General features: G+C 53.3%; 4 protein-coding genes across 4 annotated transcripts; 1 reads left to right on the top strand and 3 right to left on the bottom strand.

Annotated features, from left to right (window-relative positions):
• Positions 1–249: 249 nt before the first annotated feature.
• CTAM01_03620 (uncharacterized protein) lies at positions 250–2,361 on the bottom strand (the record flags this gene model as incomplete). The annotated part of the gene is made up of 3 exons (XM_060519654.1): positions 250–885; positions 942–1,809; positions 1,862–2,361. 3 exons carry the CDS (start codon positions 2,359–2,361, stop codon positions 250–252), a joined length of 2,004 nt encoding a protein of 667 aa, XP_060385860.1.
• Positions 2,362–5,186: 2,825 nt separating this feature from the next.
• CTAM01_03619 (uncharacterized protein) lies at positions 5,187–7,452 on the bottom strand (the record flags this gene model as incomplete). The annotated part of the gene is made up of 2 exons (XM_060519653.1): positions 5,187–7,056; positions 7,139–7,452. The coding sequence occupies 2 exons, from the start codon at positions 7,450–7,452 to the stop codon at positions 5,187–5,189; spliced, it is 2,184 nt and encodes a 727-aa protein (XP_060385859.1).
• Positions 7,453–10,551: 3,099 nt separating this feature from the next.
• On the top strand, positions 10,552–10,839 carry CTAM01_03618 (uncharacterized protein; the record flags this gene model as incomplete). Its single annotated transcript, XM_060519652.1, has 1 exon — positions 10,552–10,839. The coding sequence occupies one exon, from the start codon at positions 10,552–10,554 to the stop codon at positions 10,837–10,839; it is 288 nt and encodes a 95-aa protein (XP_060385858.1).
• Positions 10,840–12,153: 1,314 nt separating this feature from the next.
• On the bottom strand, positions 12,154–14,317 carry CTAM01_03617 (LIM domain-containing protein; the record flags this gene model as incomplete). Its single annotated transcript, XM_060519651.1, has 3 exons — positions 12,154–13,979; positions 14,034–14,144; positions 14,203–14,317. The coding sequence occupies 3 exons, from the start codon at positions 14,315–14,317 to the stop codon at positions 12,154–12,156; spliced, it is 2,052 nt and encodes a 683-aa protein (XP_060385857.1).
• Positions 14,318–14,808: the final 491 nt, after the last annotated feature.

Below are 14,808 nucleotides of genomic sequence, written 5' to 3'. Positions count from 1 at the left end.
GTCATGTATTAGAGAAATTAAATAACGATATCTGGCCATACGGATACAACATTGACATATTCGAACGAAACGCAATTGAGGAACGGAGGCGTTGAAGCCCAAGTCCAACCTGCCTACTCATAATCGTGACAACATCATAAACGTATAGGTACTGAGGGCGAAAAGAGTGACACCCAACAGATCAGCAAGGTGAAAGGCTAAAACCTCAGAGCCACGTTGCTAATGAGGAGGAACAAACGTTAAGATGATTCAATCATCCACAATCTCATCCGAGGACGAGGACGACCCAGACATAATGGATGAAGCATCATCATAAGACGGGATACCGCCCGAGTCAGAGGTGAAATCCGTGTCCGTAGCATTAGTCCACAAAGCAACCCACCGACCGAGGTCTTTCCGCCCCTCGCCCAAGTCTTCCTCTCGCGTCAGGTTCGGTCCAAAGTCGGGCTCGAAGCCAAGCTCCGCACGCTCTCTAGGCTCAACTGTGATCACGTGCGGCATAACACGCGGAATAGTAGGCGGTGGCGGAGGAGGCATGCATCCCTTCGGCCCCGGGCCTCCAGGACGGCAGAATCCCGGCGCGCGCATCCCCCGAGGCATGGGGGGTCCCCTCCAGCAGCCTGGTGGCATGGGCGGCGGCGTGTAAGGCTCGGCCCACGTGAGCGGGTCTGGCGCGCCGGGTGGTACGAAGACGCCTCCGTTCATGCCGTCGTTGAAGGCCGAGATGCGCATGTGGAGAACGGCGCCGGGCTTGATGGTTGTTTGCCATGCCTCTGGCGTGATGACAGTGTCGTTCTCGTCGACGATCTCATATGCTCCGTCTCTCACGAGGTTCCAGAGCCTGTTGACGTCTTTGAAGCGCTGGTGGATTGATACACGCGCACCCTGTAGACGCCGGTTAGTTGAAGATTTATGGAGTACTAAAAGGGGGGGGATCTTACTTGAACGGTGCGGCACTGCTCAAATGGAATATCGTACTTTCGACCCAGAACATCAGTCATGTGAACGGGTTCTGCCGCCGGATCGACCGACATGTACACAACCGCGACATCTGGTCGGGTGGTGACATCTACAGTGATAAGCTGCCTGGTGCGGCCATCCTTTCTCTGGGCACGGAAGAGAGCACCCTGAACGGCAGAACGAAGTTGGTCGTCCTGGATCAGGAACGCGTCGCCAGGGGTCTTGGAGCTTTGCTTCAGGATGCGCTTCAGCTCGAGACGGAGCATCTTGGGCTCCAATGCCAAGAAGGACTCTGGGAATGGTCCATTTCTCAGGACCGTCGCCTCGAGATCTAGGTCGATGATGGGTGGCATGGTGTTGCGGCTGAAAATACCCTTGAACCATTTGCCAACAGACTTGAAGACCTTGGCTGGGAATCGACGCTTCGGTGACAAGAGCTTGATTTCAACCGGGCCTGCGTCAGGGCCCCCGTCCCACGGCTGGTGCCAGAAGCTTGTCGGGGCAGCCATCGGCGGTGGCGGAGGAGGAGATATATCAATCTCAACGACGGGCGTGACCTTGGCATTCTCCTCCGTCTTATCACCACAAAGGGATGGCGCCCTAGAGTCATTAGCTGTCTCGCCAGACTTCCAGGATTCTGCGTCATCTTCAACGCCGCTGCCGCTGACTGATGATGCTGCTGAAGATTCGTAAACGCTCTCAGTGTCAGGCTTGTCTGCAAGCGCCAGACGTTCCTTTCTCTCAGCAATCTCGACGAGTTCCTTGGCGGCTTTGCCCTTGCATGTCAACAAACGCATTGCCAGACTCCTTGAGGCCAATTCCTCGTCAAAACTTCCAGGATATCTCGGTCTGAGGAGTGGTTAGCTAAATCGTTCATCGTCACGGCATAAGGTGCACTTACTTGATCTGAAGGCCAGCAATACCAGCTACTTGAATGTGGAGGAGCAGACTTGCTTTGAGCCAGCGCAGTTGGACCTCACTCGTCTCAATGGCTTCCTCGACCATATCCCAGTCCATGTTGTCGCTGATTGCATGCAGCCTGGATGCCTTCAGGTCCTCCGTGCTAAGGGACTCAAAGTCCACATCTTTGACGACTTTGACAGCAAGACTTGCTCTATAAACGCTGCGGATAATGGTGGTATACACCTTTCCACATCTCGTTGCAAGATCTTCGATGGCTTCCCGACCATCGTACCGGTAGACGGGTGATACCTCAAGTGCATCAGCGGCGAGAAATTCCCGCAGCTGGCTTAGTGCTGCCGCTGTAGCAAGGACATCGTCACTGAGACTGTGGATATCGCTATCTGATCCAGAGGTGCCGAGTTGATAGATTGCGAGCTTCGTAGCAAGCTGTACACCCAATTTGGCGATGCCAGCCAAGTCAACGAAAGAGGCAGCCATCTTGTGCAGAATGCCAGCTACTGAGATGGTCACGAAAGCAAAGGGAGGACTGAGAGAGGACGGTGCCAACAGGATATCGGCTCCTTTCTTGCACTTGAAGCATGATGAAGAGCGGGGTATTTATCTCCTGTCAGCACTGCATTCTAGTTGCAAGCCTCATTTTGTGTCATTGGGCTGGGCAAGCTGCAAGCTTCGAGATTCCCGTTGGCTGGTCAAAACGAGTGTCCAATGAGCCGCATCAAGCGATGGTGCTACAGTCTGTTTCTTGCCCTTGGAGGTTTGAGATGCAAGGTGTTCTAGAATCAGTGGCTCGATAGGAGTCGCTATCGTGAGGCCATTTTTGACTGTACCGCATCGTCATGTAGCCACGGCACATAAAAGTGATGCAATTGGACCAGCAGATGCAGCTGTAGCCCCAAGCACAGCATCAGGCTTTTCTTGCGATGCATTGAAGGTGGGCTTGCTGTGGCACAGATTCTTGTTCGGTGCTGTCTCGGGTTGCGAATGGATCTGGCTGCCTCATGTTCGTATTAGTGAGGCCATCATCACGACTCACGAGCGCATTTGCTCGGGGAATGCATCGTCGAAGGAGAGCCTGCCTGAGGTGTCTGCAGGCTATAGGCATCAGCTGCAGGCTGCGATTGTTTTAGGTTTCTCATTTGGGTAACAAGAAACAAAGTGGAAGTACGCTGCAGGTGTGAGAGGCCCTGCCCAATAGATTCAAGGTACACGTGATTTAAACGGCCTCCCCGTCCGCGCGGGGCAGGTACGGCAGGCGCGCTTTCCCCCGCCCAAAAATGGAGAAGTCGGCAGGAGCCACGCGCAATGCATGCCGTGTCCCGTCCGTCTATTGCTTCCACAAAGTGACCAGGCAGTTAGGCAGGCACGGCAGGTAAGGCAGATCAGGCAGATAGGTGGGCGAATTCAGGCAATTCCTTGCCAGTGATGGTTCGCCTTTAGCTTCATTGATGCACCGCAACTCTGTTCCACACTCGTCGTGAAGGTCTCGAAGCCGCGCAGGTGCTCGCTTGCGTCTGGAGCCAGCCTGCAGGATCGTAACTATTGTCTGTAGCTATCCGATGTGTCCTGTGAGGCTGCCAAAACAGTCCAGATACCGAGATTCTGAAGATCCTGGTATCCGCCTCGGCCTCGTTGGACGCACATCTGAGCGCGATTCGACGACATTCTGTTGTGACATAAGAGCTTATTTGTCTTTCGCCTAGACTATCGGTCTCTTCCATAGCAAATTGGTACCCACGTTGACTGCCCCGGAGTGACTTTCTTCTATGGCCAGTAAGGCAGATGTGGTAATGCCGATTGTCACAACTAAGTAAGCAGCCCAGATCACATCAACACCCAATGAATTCCAGATCTCATTCTTCCCAACCCAAAGCCTAAACCCAAACCCAATGTCAAGCTACCCAGAAAGCAAGCATCCAGCCTGAGGCCACCCGTCGGCCACATGCTCCTTATAAATGCACCGAGAAGCGCAGGCTTCCGTGGTTGAACACAGCACATCCAAATTCAATCTTCCAGTCTTTCGGACGCAACAAGAACGTGTGGCTTTAGTTGAGCAGGATGCCCAAGCACCGAGCTTATCGCCCTAAGCCGGAACAACCCATTCTCATCAATCTCATCACCGGTCCTCATCCCGTCCCTGCCTCGGCATATTACCGGTCGAATAATTCACCAAGAACTAATAACCTGAGACCCAGATTGCTAATTCGAATAGGGTATTCAAGAAGCTCTTCTGCCAGAAGTTCCTCAACTGTCCTCGCAATATGTAACACCTGGTCTGCCCATTGACATGTGGACATCAACCACCCGGACAAACTGAACCAGATCAGTCAGATCGGTCACATCAACTTGCTTTCATCTTCCATGTTGGCGGAGACGAGGAGTCCTTATATATGAGAGCTAGATAGACGCCTGAGCCCGAGGCTGCCTGGTACTTGCATCGGCCATATATAGATCAGGTTCTGAAGTCTTGTGTAATCCAGCCTTGAGAGGCCAAGACCGTAGAACCTACCCAGTTGCAAGTCAAAGCTCAGCATGTACAATCACAGAGTCGCAACAAGTCACTCATGAAAGACCAGCAATATGACCCGTGACAATTACAATTGGCAGGTTTTCCCTCATCTTCGAGTTCCCGAAGGATAGAGATACTCTATATATCTACGCTCAATCGGTCCCGAAAACCGGCAACATTGGTTTCCCACCTACGCACACAATCCATCTACATCCACCCTTTGTACAACTAGAAAAGTAAAGCCGGCCGTTTAGGGAAAAGGTCTAATCGCTGTAAAAATGCCCAAAAAAGAGAGTAAAGTAAGGTAGGGGAGAAAGAACAGGGTTTGTCGGCATTGGACAATGAAGAAGAGTGAAAATGTGCCATGTTTTTTTACTGAAGATGCATCACTAGTGATGCGAAAACCGTAACCCCGTTTTCACACGTGAAGGCCGAAACAGTTGATTTGAAAGAGACAACGTCTCGCTCCGGGGGCAACACTGTAACGATTTCATATCTAACCTGTGGCCCGCATGCGTATGGACGGAATGGATCGGTAAATGTCGCCACGGTTCCCGGGGCGATTGCCTGGAGCTCGTTGATATTCATAGCCTCTCGGGCATGTAGTGGCATTCGTAGCAGCGCCTGTTCTCCAGGATAGGTACCCTCCAAATCCCATTGAAAACTCTCATGTCTGGTTGTTTCTGCTGCCAGTGCTCTGCTTCATACCTCGTCGCTCTTGCCAGCGAGACCACGAAACCCAGTTTGAAGCAAGTCTTGTTCGTACATCATACACCATAGTTCTGCGTGGGCACGTTCAGCCGTAGAAGAGCTCGAACTGGGTCGCGAATCCGGGTTCTGTCGGCTTGACCTCCTTGATGGGATGGAGGATCATGGGTGGCAGACACGGACGACCGTGCGCTCTCTCCCAGTTCTTGCCGCCAATCTTAGTGTCGACATATCCGATCCAGTTGTTGTACAGTCTTGGTGGGGGTTCGGCGCGGTAGTACCAAGTCATGCCCTGGTATCTACGCTCTCTTCCCCAGCCCATAGGACTGCCCTCGCCACCGCTCTCGCCGCGAGGACCAGGATTGAACCACTTCTCGAGGAAAGTGCCATTCCAGGGGCGGTCAAACCAGGTAGGGTGAGGTGCAAACACAGTCTTGAAGCCGTGGAGAAGCGCGACAGTCTGAGGGGTCATCTCCGACGCAATATGGTTGCCACGAAGATTCTCAACATGCATGATGTCCAAGAGGCGCTTGGAGACACGAGATTGGGTGACAATGGTGGTTCGGCGGGGGAGGGTTTTTGCAGGGTCGGGGAACTTTTCGTCTCTGTAGCCCCAAATGTGGTCCGAGATGATCCAGCTGCTGTTGATCGGGTTGAAGATGGGGCCGACAGTGATCATGTCCGCATCCTCGCCAACTCCCCACTTGTACGGCTCCTTCTCAGGGTTTTCGACAGGAGGTTTAGGGCCGACGGGGTTGATGAAAGGCAGCTTGGGCGGGCCCCAGATCTGGTTGCCGCGGGTGCGCTGCTCAACGTCCTTGCGGAAGTCGGTATCGTAGTCTCCGTGGAAATCGGGGATATAGTAACGCTCGTTGCGCTCCCACAAACCTCTGCGAGGCTGTTTCTTGGAGAAGTCGGAGAGGCGCTTCAGGAAGTCGTAGTTGTGGCCGATGATTCTGGCGTCCATTTCCCAATTCCAGATAAAGTCGAACTCAGGGTGGTCCTGGCTGAACTTCTGCACCGACAGCCATTGGGCAGAATGCACACTCTTTTCGTTCTCGTCGGTAAGTGCTGTGTACAGGTTCCACATAGCCTGGTCATTCCACAGCTTGGTGATGCCGTGGAACTCGAGAGGCACATGCTCGTTGAGTACGTATTGGTACGTGGCTTCGTCGTTCCAAATGTCGAGAGCCTGGTCGCGAACGTGCAGTAGCAGGAAAACCTGATATTCGCCACCAGATCGGAGCGAAAGCTCAGAAATGAGGGAACGAATGACCTGCTTGTCGTTCTCCGTGTACTTCTTGCCGGTATAGGTTCGAAGAAGGACAGCAGTACGGGCGTCGGGAGTCGTCACCTTAGCGCCCTTGGACCCGCCCCTGAACTTGTTAGTAAGGCCTCGTTTCTCGTTGGCCTCCTCTTCCTCCTCGACCTCCTTGCCGTACTTCTCAGCGATGTCGGGGTAAGCAGTCTTGATGTACTCGTTGGGCTTTCCCTCGTCGAAGCGGGCAGCGTTTCTCTCAATACACTTCTCCTGAAGGTCGCCCCAGTTGATGTTATCCCAGTCAATGCGAAGACCGGCCTTGCTGAGTTGAGGAAGAAGACCGTAGGGTCCAAGTCTGGTCTCGCGCTCGTAGCAAATGTTGCCATCCATGTCCAGGACATCGAAGCCGCCGAAGCCCGGGTTGGGGAATTTCGCAGGATGACCCTTGAAGACCAAGAGATCATCAACGGCCTCGCCAGTCGCACCAATGCAGGGCACATGAGGCGCGCGATGCGTCTTGTTCCATTCTTCGCTGTTGTAGTCGGGATAAGGGTTGAAGTAGACCGGTCGCTGGTTGGTGTAGGCCTCCTCCTGCGTGCCAGACTCACGGAGGTTGGCGGCGTGCTCGGCGGTCCTGTTTTCCTTATCTTTCAGAGAGTTAAGTGTGTTTCCGTAGATCGCGTCGTTGCCGGGAAGCCTGTAAAGTTTAAAATGTCAGTCTCTCCTGCATGCGTGACAGCTGACGTTCCCGCAGTCGGGATTGGCAGGAGGGCACGTACTTCTTGGCAGCTTCATACTCCCGCGCGAATTCGTCTCGCAGATCTTGCTCGTGCTTTTCTCTCTCTTGCTTTTGTCTCTCCTCATCCTGCTTCCTCTCCTCTTCCGACTTTGGCGGTTCAGGAGGTGCGGCCTTTTCAGGGGGTGGAGAGGTGCCGTCTTGGTTCCAGGGGACGACGTGATAGCCGGCAGGAGCGCCGCGTGTGGCCAGGAAGTAGACGGTGACAATTGCCAGAGCGAGAAAGAGCAGCGTCTTGGGGCGAGCCCTCGGGGCGATGAAGCCTCTCGATGATTGTTGTTTGAGCATGGTCAACATGGCCAGCGCGGCAGCGGCAAGCGGCGGCGGGCGGCGGTCGACTGGGGATTATTAAAGAATCGGCAATCCGCTGTGGAAAAAAAGGGTGCTGATCGAACGGGCGATTGGGTATAGGTTACGGTTGGAATGTTTGCCGCGGCGCTATAGAGGCATGCTGCGGCGGTCGGGAAAACACACAACCAAAGGAATGACGACCCGAAGCGCTGGTCTTTCGAAGTTTGAAAGGAACGTGGTGAGTTCTCTCGCGCCTCGCAAAACCCAATCGAGAAGAAACCTGGCTCGAACGACAACAACGCTGCAGTGTGAGCGGGACCTGTTATGGGGGCTTGGCGAGATTGGATAAGACTCGTTGATTAGAGAGTGGCACGGCTCCTATCAAAGGAGACCCAGTTGGGATTTTTTTCGGGGGTGTGGTGCAATGGATCGGACGGGGGGCGAGTAGGTAGCGCGGGGGAAGAAAGGGAGGAAGAGACAGAAAAGTCTAGACTGGAACACGCCTCTCCGCAAAATCCAGGTGAGATCTGAAGTGAAACGGAGACAATGTCGACGATGGTGTTTATTGCTATTGCCGCGATTGCAGAAAGATTTTTGTTTCTACCACCAAGAGCCAGAAAGGGGAAGAAAGGAGAAGGAGTGGAAGGCAGGTGGAAGGACAGAGACGACTACGACAATGGCAGTGGTAGGATTCAGAACTCAGGAGAGAGAGGAGGTCGAGTCGAGCTCTGGGCAAAGAATAGTGGGCAGGAAGGACAAGAAAAAGGAAGGCGCACTAACTAGGCAAGAGGCAGGAGGATCATGGAAGGGGAAGCAAGGAAGTTGAGAAAAAAGAGGAAAGGGCGACCGCCAATCGAGTTGCTCCATTGCTTAGGTAGAGACCCAGGGTACGAAGTACATCTCGTAAGGTACAAGAACGACGTGGGATCTAAATTGGATAAGAAAGAACGATGTACATACAATTGGCCGCCTACTCTCTCCTACACTTCAAGGAGGGCACGTAAGCACGAAAGGTAGGTACTTTGGCCCAAAATGTACCTCGAGGTATCTCAAAGGCGTCCCGCGGATATCTGCAGATAGACCGCGTACGTCGCCGCATTCACATTGCAACACGCAAAAGGAGACAGACAGCAGCAAGCCAACCAACCAAGTCGCAAAGTGACGAATCCGACCATCCTCCGAGTCGGATGTAGATCGCCAGTTACGTGAGAAAGTGGCCACCGTCCACCTAATTTCTAAAAGAGGGACGCAAATGTCGCCCACCGGTCCTCCCTGAGTCCCTCCACCTCTTGTTGACAAGAGGATTGGATGGGAATCAGGTCCTGGCTGCTGGCGCCGGCACCCGGCAATTAATCCATCACACCAGACTCAGGTCGCGCGGGATGGGCGGGACCTTTGCTGTCACAGTTGGCATGGATATACGGTATGACGGACTTTTTTTTTTTTTCTTTCTGCCCAAACATCTCTGCCAGACTCCAGTGGCATTCGGCAAGCGACACTAACAGAAAAAAGGGGAGAGCCAAGTTCGGACCGGATTCACTGGAGCCATATTGAAGCACTTTAATCGCAATCGTCCCCATCCACGATGCCTTCCAAATTTACACACCATAGCGGCAGCTGGCAGCGCGCTTTATGTTTCGCCGGTTAAGCCAGCGATCAGTGGATGTCTCAATCTCAGGAGGGTGATTGCACCAGGACACCTCATCTTGTTCTGCATCCCGTTGATGCTGCCCGGACGAGACAAACGAGAAGATTTTCAAAATCCAAGACGACAAAGAAAGCCACGCGTTCGACCTCAATGCCGAGTTATCAAGCACAGGTCCCGCGCCGTTGGTCCTGTTTCGCGAACAAAGAGCAAAGTATCCTTCACTAGAGGCGACTTGACCGAAAATTTTGGCCAAAAGTTGAACGCCCTGAAAGACGGTGTTGGCTTGTTTCTCTTCCCTGACCAATCCAAGCCGCATTTGCTTGGCTAAGGTACGCTGCGAAACCAGGAACGGCACCAAAAAGTGGCGCTTCTAAAACCACGCTAGTCCCGAGCTCCCCTTTCCATGACACCCCTGTCGATCCGAGTTAATCGCCTTTTTCTTCCAAAGTACCGAGACACCCAATTTCGGGCGTCGAGATACCTCATCAGCTCAGCTAGCCCCTTACGCTGAAAAAGCACTTTACACGTACCTTGCCGCTGCCGGATATCCCACGCGTCTTGGCTGCCTCAGCGAGGGGAAGTGTGGAAGGCCTTGCAAACGACGAGGCAGAGATGGCAATTACGTCCGGATACCGCACGAATAAGGAGGAGAAGTGCGACGTGTAAGGGGATAACAAGTTTCTCGAAGGGAATACGCGGGTCTAACCGTTCCCGCTCATTCTCAGCTATGACACCAAGTCACTAACAAAGACAACCGACTCGGCTTGAGGAGTGGGAGAGGTAGTTGAAGAAGATCTTCACGGCCCTCTGCCCGTTCAAGAAGGTGCCACTGAATGTCATTGTCTCCAGAAGGGATCACATCACACAGACACCCGCAATAGACAGTGCCCTCTGCCTCACACTTTGGCCTTGCATCAGCAGAACAGAAAGCCTGTGCTCTCAAGATCAAACCAGCATAAATGCGCGCGACTTCGAACTCTTCGATGTCTCTTCCAATGCAGTCTTGCTCTGATAGCTTCCGAACCAAGACGCACGACATAACCACTTGCCTACGCTCTACCGCAGCGCAAGGCAAGGAGAGACCGGCTGCAGTCTGCAGGTGACTTGCGGCTGTGGACGCAGGGCGAGCGCTCTTATCTCGAAATTGCAAACACATCATTTCCATCAATGAGAGGCGTCGCGAAAGAAAAGATTGATGGGGGAAAAAGAAACTTCCCAATCAAGCCATCGCCAGACCTCACGTATCATGTCTAACAGCTGCAGCAAGAGAAGAAATCACAACATCCCCCTTATCCACCACCGTCCGCCAAAAACATCTGGCTAATAGGCACGGGCGCTCTGCTTTGTCTTCCCCTTACCTTGCCAAGTTGTCAGCAATTCGCGTACCACCGTCACGTTCATCCAACAACGTCTGGCATTCTATCCTCTCCTGTCCGACCACGTTGACTTCCTGGTGTATGTGTCGACGCTCGACAGTCTCAGAACGAGCGAGAGGCCCGCCATCCATCCGTCTGACGTCCCATCCACTCTTTCTATTTCCATCTAGCAATGCGCATGCGCTCCACGGAACACCCGCTCGCAGTGAAACCCAACCGGGCCACTCTCAACCAGACGAACCACTGACACTGTCCTCTGTACGGACACGATGTGCGCCAGAATGTAGTCAGCCAAGGCGACTCGGATTGTCCTTCAACCGTGCGAAGTATCCAGCGCACGATGCCAGCCTCATCAACCCACGACACTAGCCACTCTTCTTGAAACAACCTCCTGGTGGAGCATGACATTTTCGCAAAACTGAAGTACTCCACCAACTTTCGACATGGAAGTACCTACCTACTTATTACGGCATCTTACATGATTACTTAAGCCTAGGACAAATGACTTGAGAGCTTCTGAATGAAGCCATCACAATGATGTATATCCTACTCACCTCGAAATGAAAGCCCACTAACCCTCGAAAGAAAATTGAAGTCTGGGAAGTACGGACATGCCAAGCTTTCCATGCTACCATATGTAGACGCTATCTAGTCTATTCCAAGATCTGTCCTATGCCCGCCCACCTCATTCGTTCCATCTGCTTCGAGGAAATATCGACATGAGAAAACAACAGTCCCTCAAAATTCATCTCTCAGGCCAGCAGTGGTTGCATGGGTCTTCAGAACATGGCGAGTTCTCGACAATGTGCCCTCCCAGCGTCCTCTTCCGCGTGAACAGTACGTCCAGCTCCCATCGGCCGATTCATCTTAGGAAAAGAACGGTCTTGAGAGTCATGAGCAATGACCTGTTCGCTGCGAGATTCAGGTATCTGCAGAGGGAAGTTGAGAGTCGGGGTCGATGTTCAAGTTGATGAGATCGGTAGAGGGTGCAAGTCTGAGATGACGCACAACGAGGCGGGATGAGAGCTTGTCGGCTTGCATCCCACAAATCGATACCATCCGGTCTAGATACATCAAAGAATAGACTATTTTGATCATGGATGGCGACTGTATACGACGTGAATACAAATAGAGAGCCACGAGCCGAGACTGTGCCATCGTCAGTCAGACTGACTTCGGGTAATTCACATGCAACACAAATTTCTGGCAAATAGTTGAAGATATTGACTCAAGATTGATCTTTCTCTTGGGGCTTGCTACGGGTTATGGTCTCAAAACCGGCGAGCCTCTTTTGATGGCTAGCTATGTACAAGCACTCATGTGCAACCCCATCGCCTGCAAGGTACTTCCTTTGCTTCTTCTTGCCATGTAATTCGGAATGTCTCCAATGTTGTAAATGGCTTCCCCCTTCCCCAAGAGCTTCTGTGAAGCTCATGCTCAAAACGGAGACGAGACAAGCGCGTCGTCCGATGCAGGTATCAACAGAGTCCACAAAGGACTGGGTATATAAAACTCAGATGGTAAACAAAAAATGGAAGTGTATGTGGTGAAGGTTGAGATGAGGTTTGTGTCGTGGTCGTAAGCGTGTCGTGGGGTATTAAAAATGCATTGTAAATGATGATTCATATACGACGAATCGAATACGTTTAGTCGGAAAGGATCCGGGTTGGCATTCCTGGCGGTTTACATCATTCCGAGTCTCGTCATGCGCTTGTTCATGGTAGGCGGCATGGGCGGCGCAAGTCCGGCACCGGGACCCATTCTCTGCCCGCGAGGAAGGCCAATTGGTGGTCTCATGCCGGTCTGTCCGTTACTGGGTCGGCGGCCACCTTGTCCGGGAACACCGAGACCACCAGGGGAGCGTCCTCGTCGCTCTTCGTTGACCATTCGAGGCGGTGGTTGCATGCGGCGCCAGGCGTCCTTTTCGCAGTATGATCGGCCGTTGACTTCGAAGTAGCCGTTTGACAAGGACATCCCGCAGTCGCCGCAGCGGAAGCAACCGACGTGGTACTTGATGCGTTCTTCGTCTTCCAGGTATTGACCCTCGATGCCACGTCTGCAGGAACCACACAAGCTGCCGTTGAGCTTGTGATAATGGTTACCACAGTAAGGCTTGTCGTTGAGAACGTAGAATTCCGCTGAAGAAAAGGGCTCTCGGCATGTTGTGCAGACGAAGCAAGCCTTGTGGTAGCGTCCGGTGAGACGGCCGTCTGAGGATGAAATGCTTTTGCCAGTGATGGCATCGCCACAAGACTTGCAGTTGCCTCGCGAGGGCCGGTTGCGGGGCGGAGACGAAACGCTGCGCTGATCGCTGGCTTGACGCTCATGTTTTTGGTTGTAACGATCCATGGGATTACGGTCCATGGGGTTGCGACGGTCGTAGTCTGGTGTCGCAAGTGGCGATCTCGCACGGGGTCTGCCTCCTTGCACAGCTGGATCATCTCGAAGGTCCACAGATGGCGGTGCGCGACGATTCGAGTACGGGTTCGCCAGCGGTTTCTGGGGTGGTGGCGGCGGCATACCAGGAGACTTCATAGCCTCCATGGAAGACTCAATGTCGTTCATCAAGTTGTCAAAGTTGGTCACGTCTGACGGGTTTCGACGTACACGTGGATTCGCCGGGCTGGACTGTGAGCTGCTCTGAGAACTGGCCTGGCGACCATGGCTGAACATGGACGCTCCGGACGACGTAGAAGCTGAAGGAGTGTGATACGGGTTTGATGAACCGAACTCGCTCGCCAGGTCCACTTGGGGCGCACCATCCCTTCCAGACGTCGTCGGGCGCAGAAGACTCGTTCTTGGCGGCGGAGCTCTCGATGTGTCGGGCCCCATTGATATCTTCCTCTCATGCTCTCCGCCGTTCGGCTGTCCTCTAAGCCTGTCAGATCGGGTAGGAGGTGCTGAGGGCGTTCTCAGAGGCGGCTCAATAGGTTCGCTAGGTCGCGGGAAGGTGCCTGCGCGGCTAACATAGGTTTCGGGTTCGATATCTTCGGGGGTTGTTCCTGGCGGCCCAAATCCTCCATAACCATTCTTTCTTGGTAGTCTCGGTGGCGCAATACCGCCAGCGTTGCTGCTTCCAGAAGACATGAAGGAGTTGTTGGACGCTGAAGTCAGTGGCCGGTCGTTTGTCATGTTGTCATCCGGAGTCAAAGAATCCTGTCTCGAAGGGGCGAAAGCGTTCTTTGTGGCTCCTCTTCCTCCCGCTCTCCTGCCCATCTCGAAAGGCCCCGGCGCGATTGTGTTCATACGCTGGAGAAGACTTGGCGCTTGCTTCTTTTGTTCGCCTGGGTACATCTGTTCAGAACCGTAGTCGTCCCCATCATCGAATGCCCCGTATCCTCCAGGTCGTCGAGATTGTTGGCTTGAGTTGTAGTCGTTCGCGATTTGCGGTTGGAAATAGTCGTCGTTGCGGCCCATAGCCTGGCTGTTCGGTGTCTTGGGTGAGATGCTGATTGAACCAGTCGATGTGCTTATAGGTGTTAATTGCCCTTGCCGCGAGTATGGGAGATCTACTTCGGTTAGCCAACTACGCGCGAGGAGTCAAGATGGGTTTGTTGGCATACTGGCGGCACTAGTATCTAATGTTGGAGGTGCCATGCGTCCGTACTTGTTGTCCAACGGCGGCGGCTGATCATATGAGCCCAGGCTGTCTGGACGATCTGGCGGCGCCGATGCTGTAAATGATGTGAGCTTGACTCTGCGAAAGATTTGGATCGAGTGTGAATAGCTTACGCTCTGCTCCTGGACCGCCGCAGACGTGCTCGCCCATCATGGAAATTTCCACATCGAGGCCGCATGACGAGCATTTGATGGCCGGCATAAAGCTCGACTCCCTTGGTAAGGCCATTTTGGCTACTGATCCCGTTGTCCTTCTTGCAAATACGCCCTAACTCTCCAGATTTTCACTAAAGGTAGATCGTCTGTACTCCCATGCACATTTGAGGCCGCATCAAGCTGATTTCCGTAGGCGCGGTCTGCAATTCCAATGCGGATGTGGCGGAAGAATGAGAGGTCGCGGACGGGGCAATGGGGGCAAGACGGCTCTTGAGTGTTTCTAGAAAGCGAGAAAAGGGCGGTAGTGACGTGAACTGACGTTGTCCCTGGAAGTTTAATGGTGGTGGGACGCACGATCGCGCCTTGTTTCCAGCTTAAGATCGGAAACTATGTGGATTTGCTGTGACGGGGTGGTGGACGACTGGAACGCCCCGTTGCAGTTTGCAGGCGAACTCCCAGGCACGGGTGTGAGCGGTGTATGGGTAAACTGTGAGTGATGTTGAGGGTGAGCGTGTGACCCAAGCGGTGTCTGAAGGTCTTTCTTTTTGGAGGCGGAGCGCTTCT

Source organism: Colletotrichum tamarilloi, assembly GCF_030869305.1.
Source record: "Colletotrichum tamarilloi strain Tom-12 chromosome Unknown Scaffold_8.1, whole genome shotgun sequence".
Taxonomy (NCBI): Eukaryota; Fungi; Ascomycota; class Sordariomycetes; order Glomerellales; family Glomerellaceae; genus Colletotrichum; species Colletotrichum tamarilloi.
This window is presented reverse-complemented; position numbering and strand designations above follow the sequence as displayed.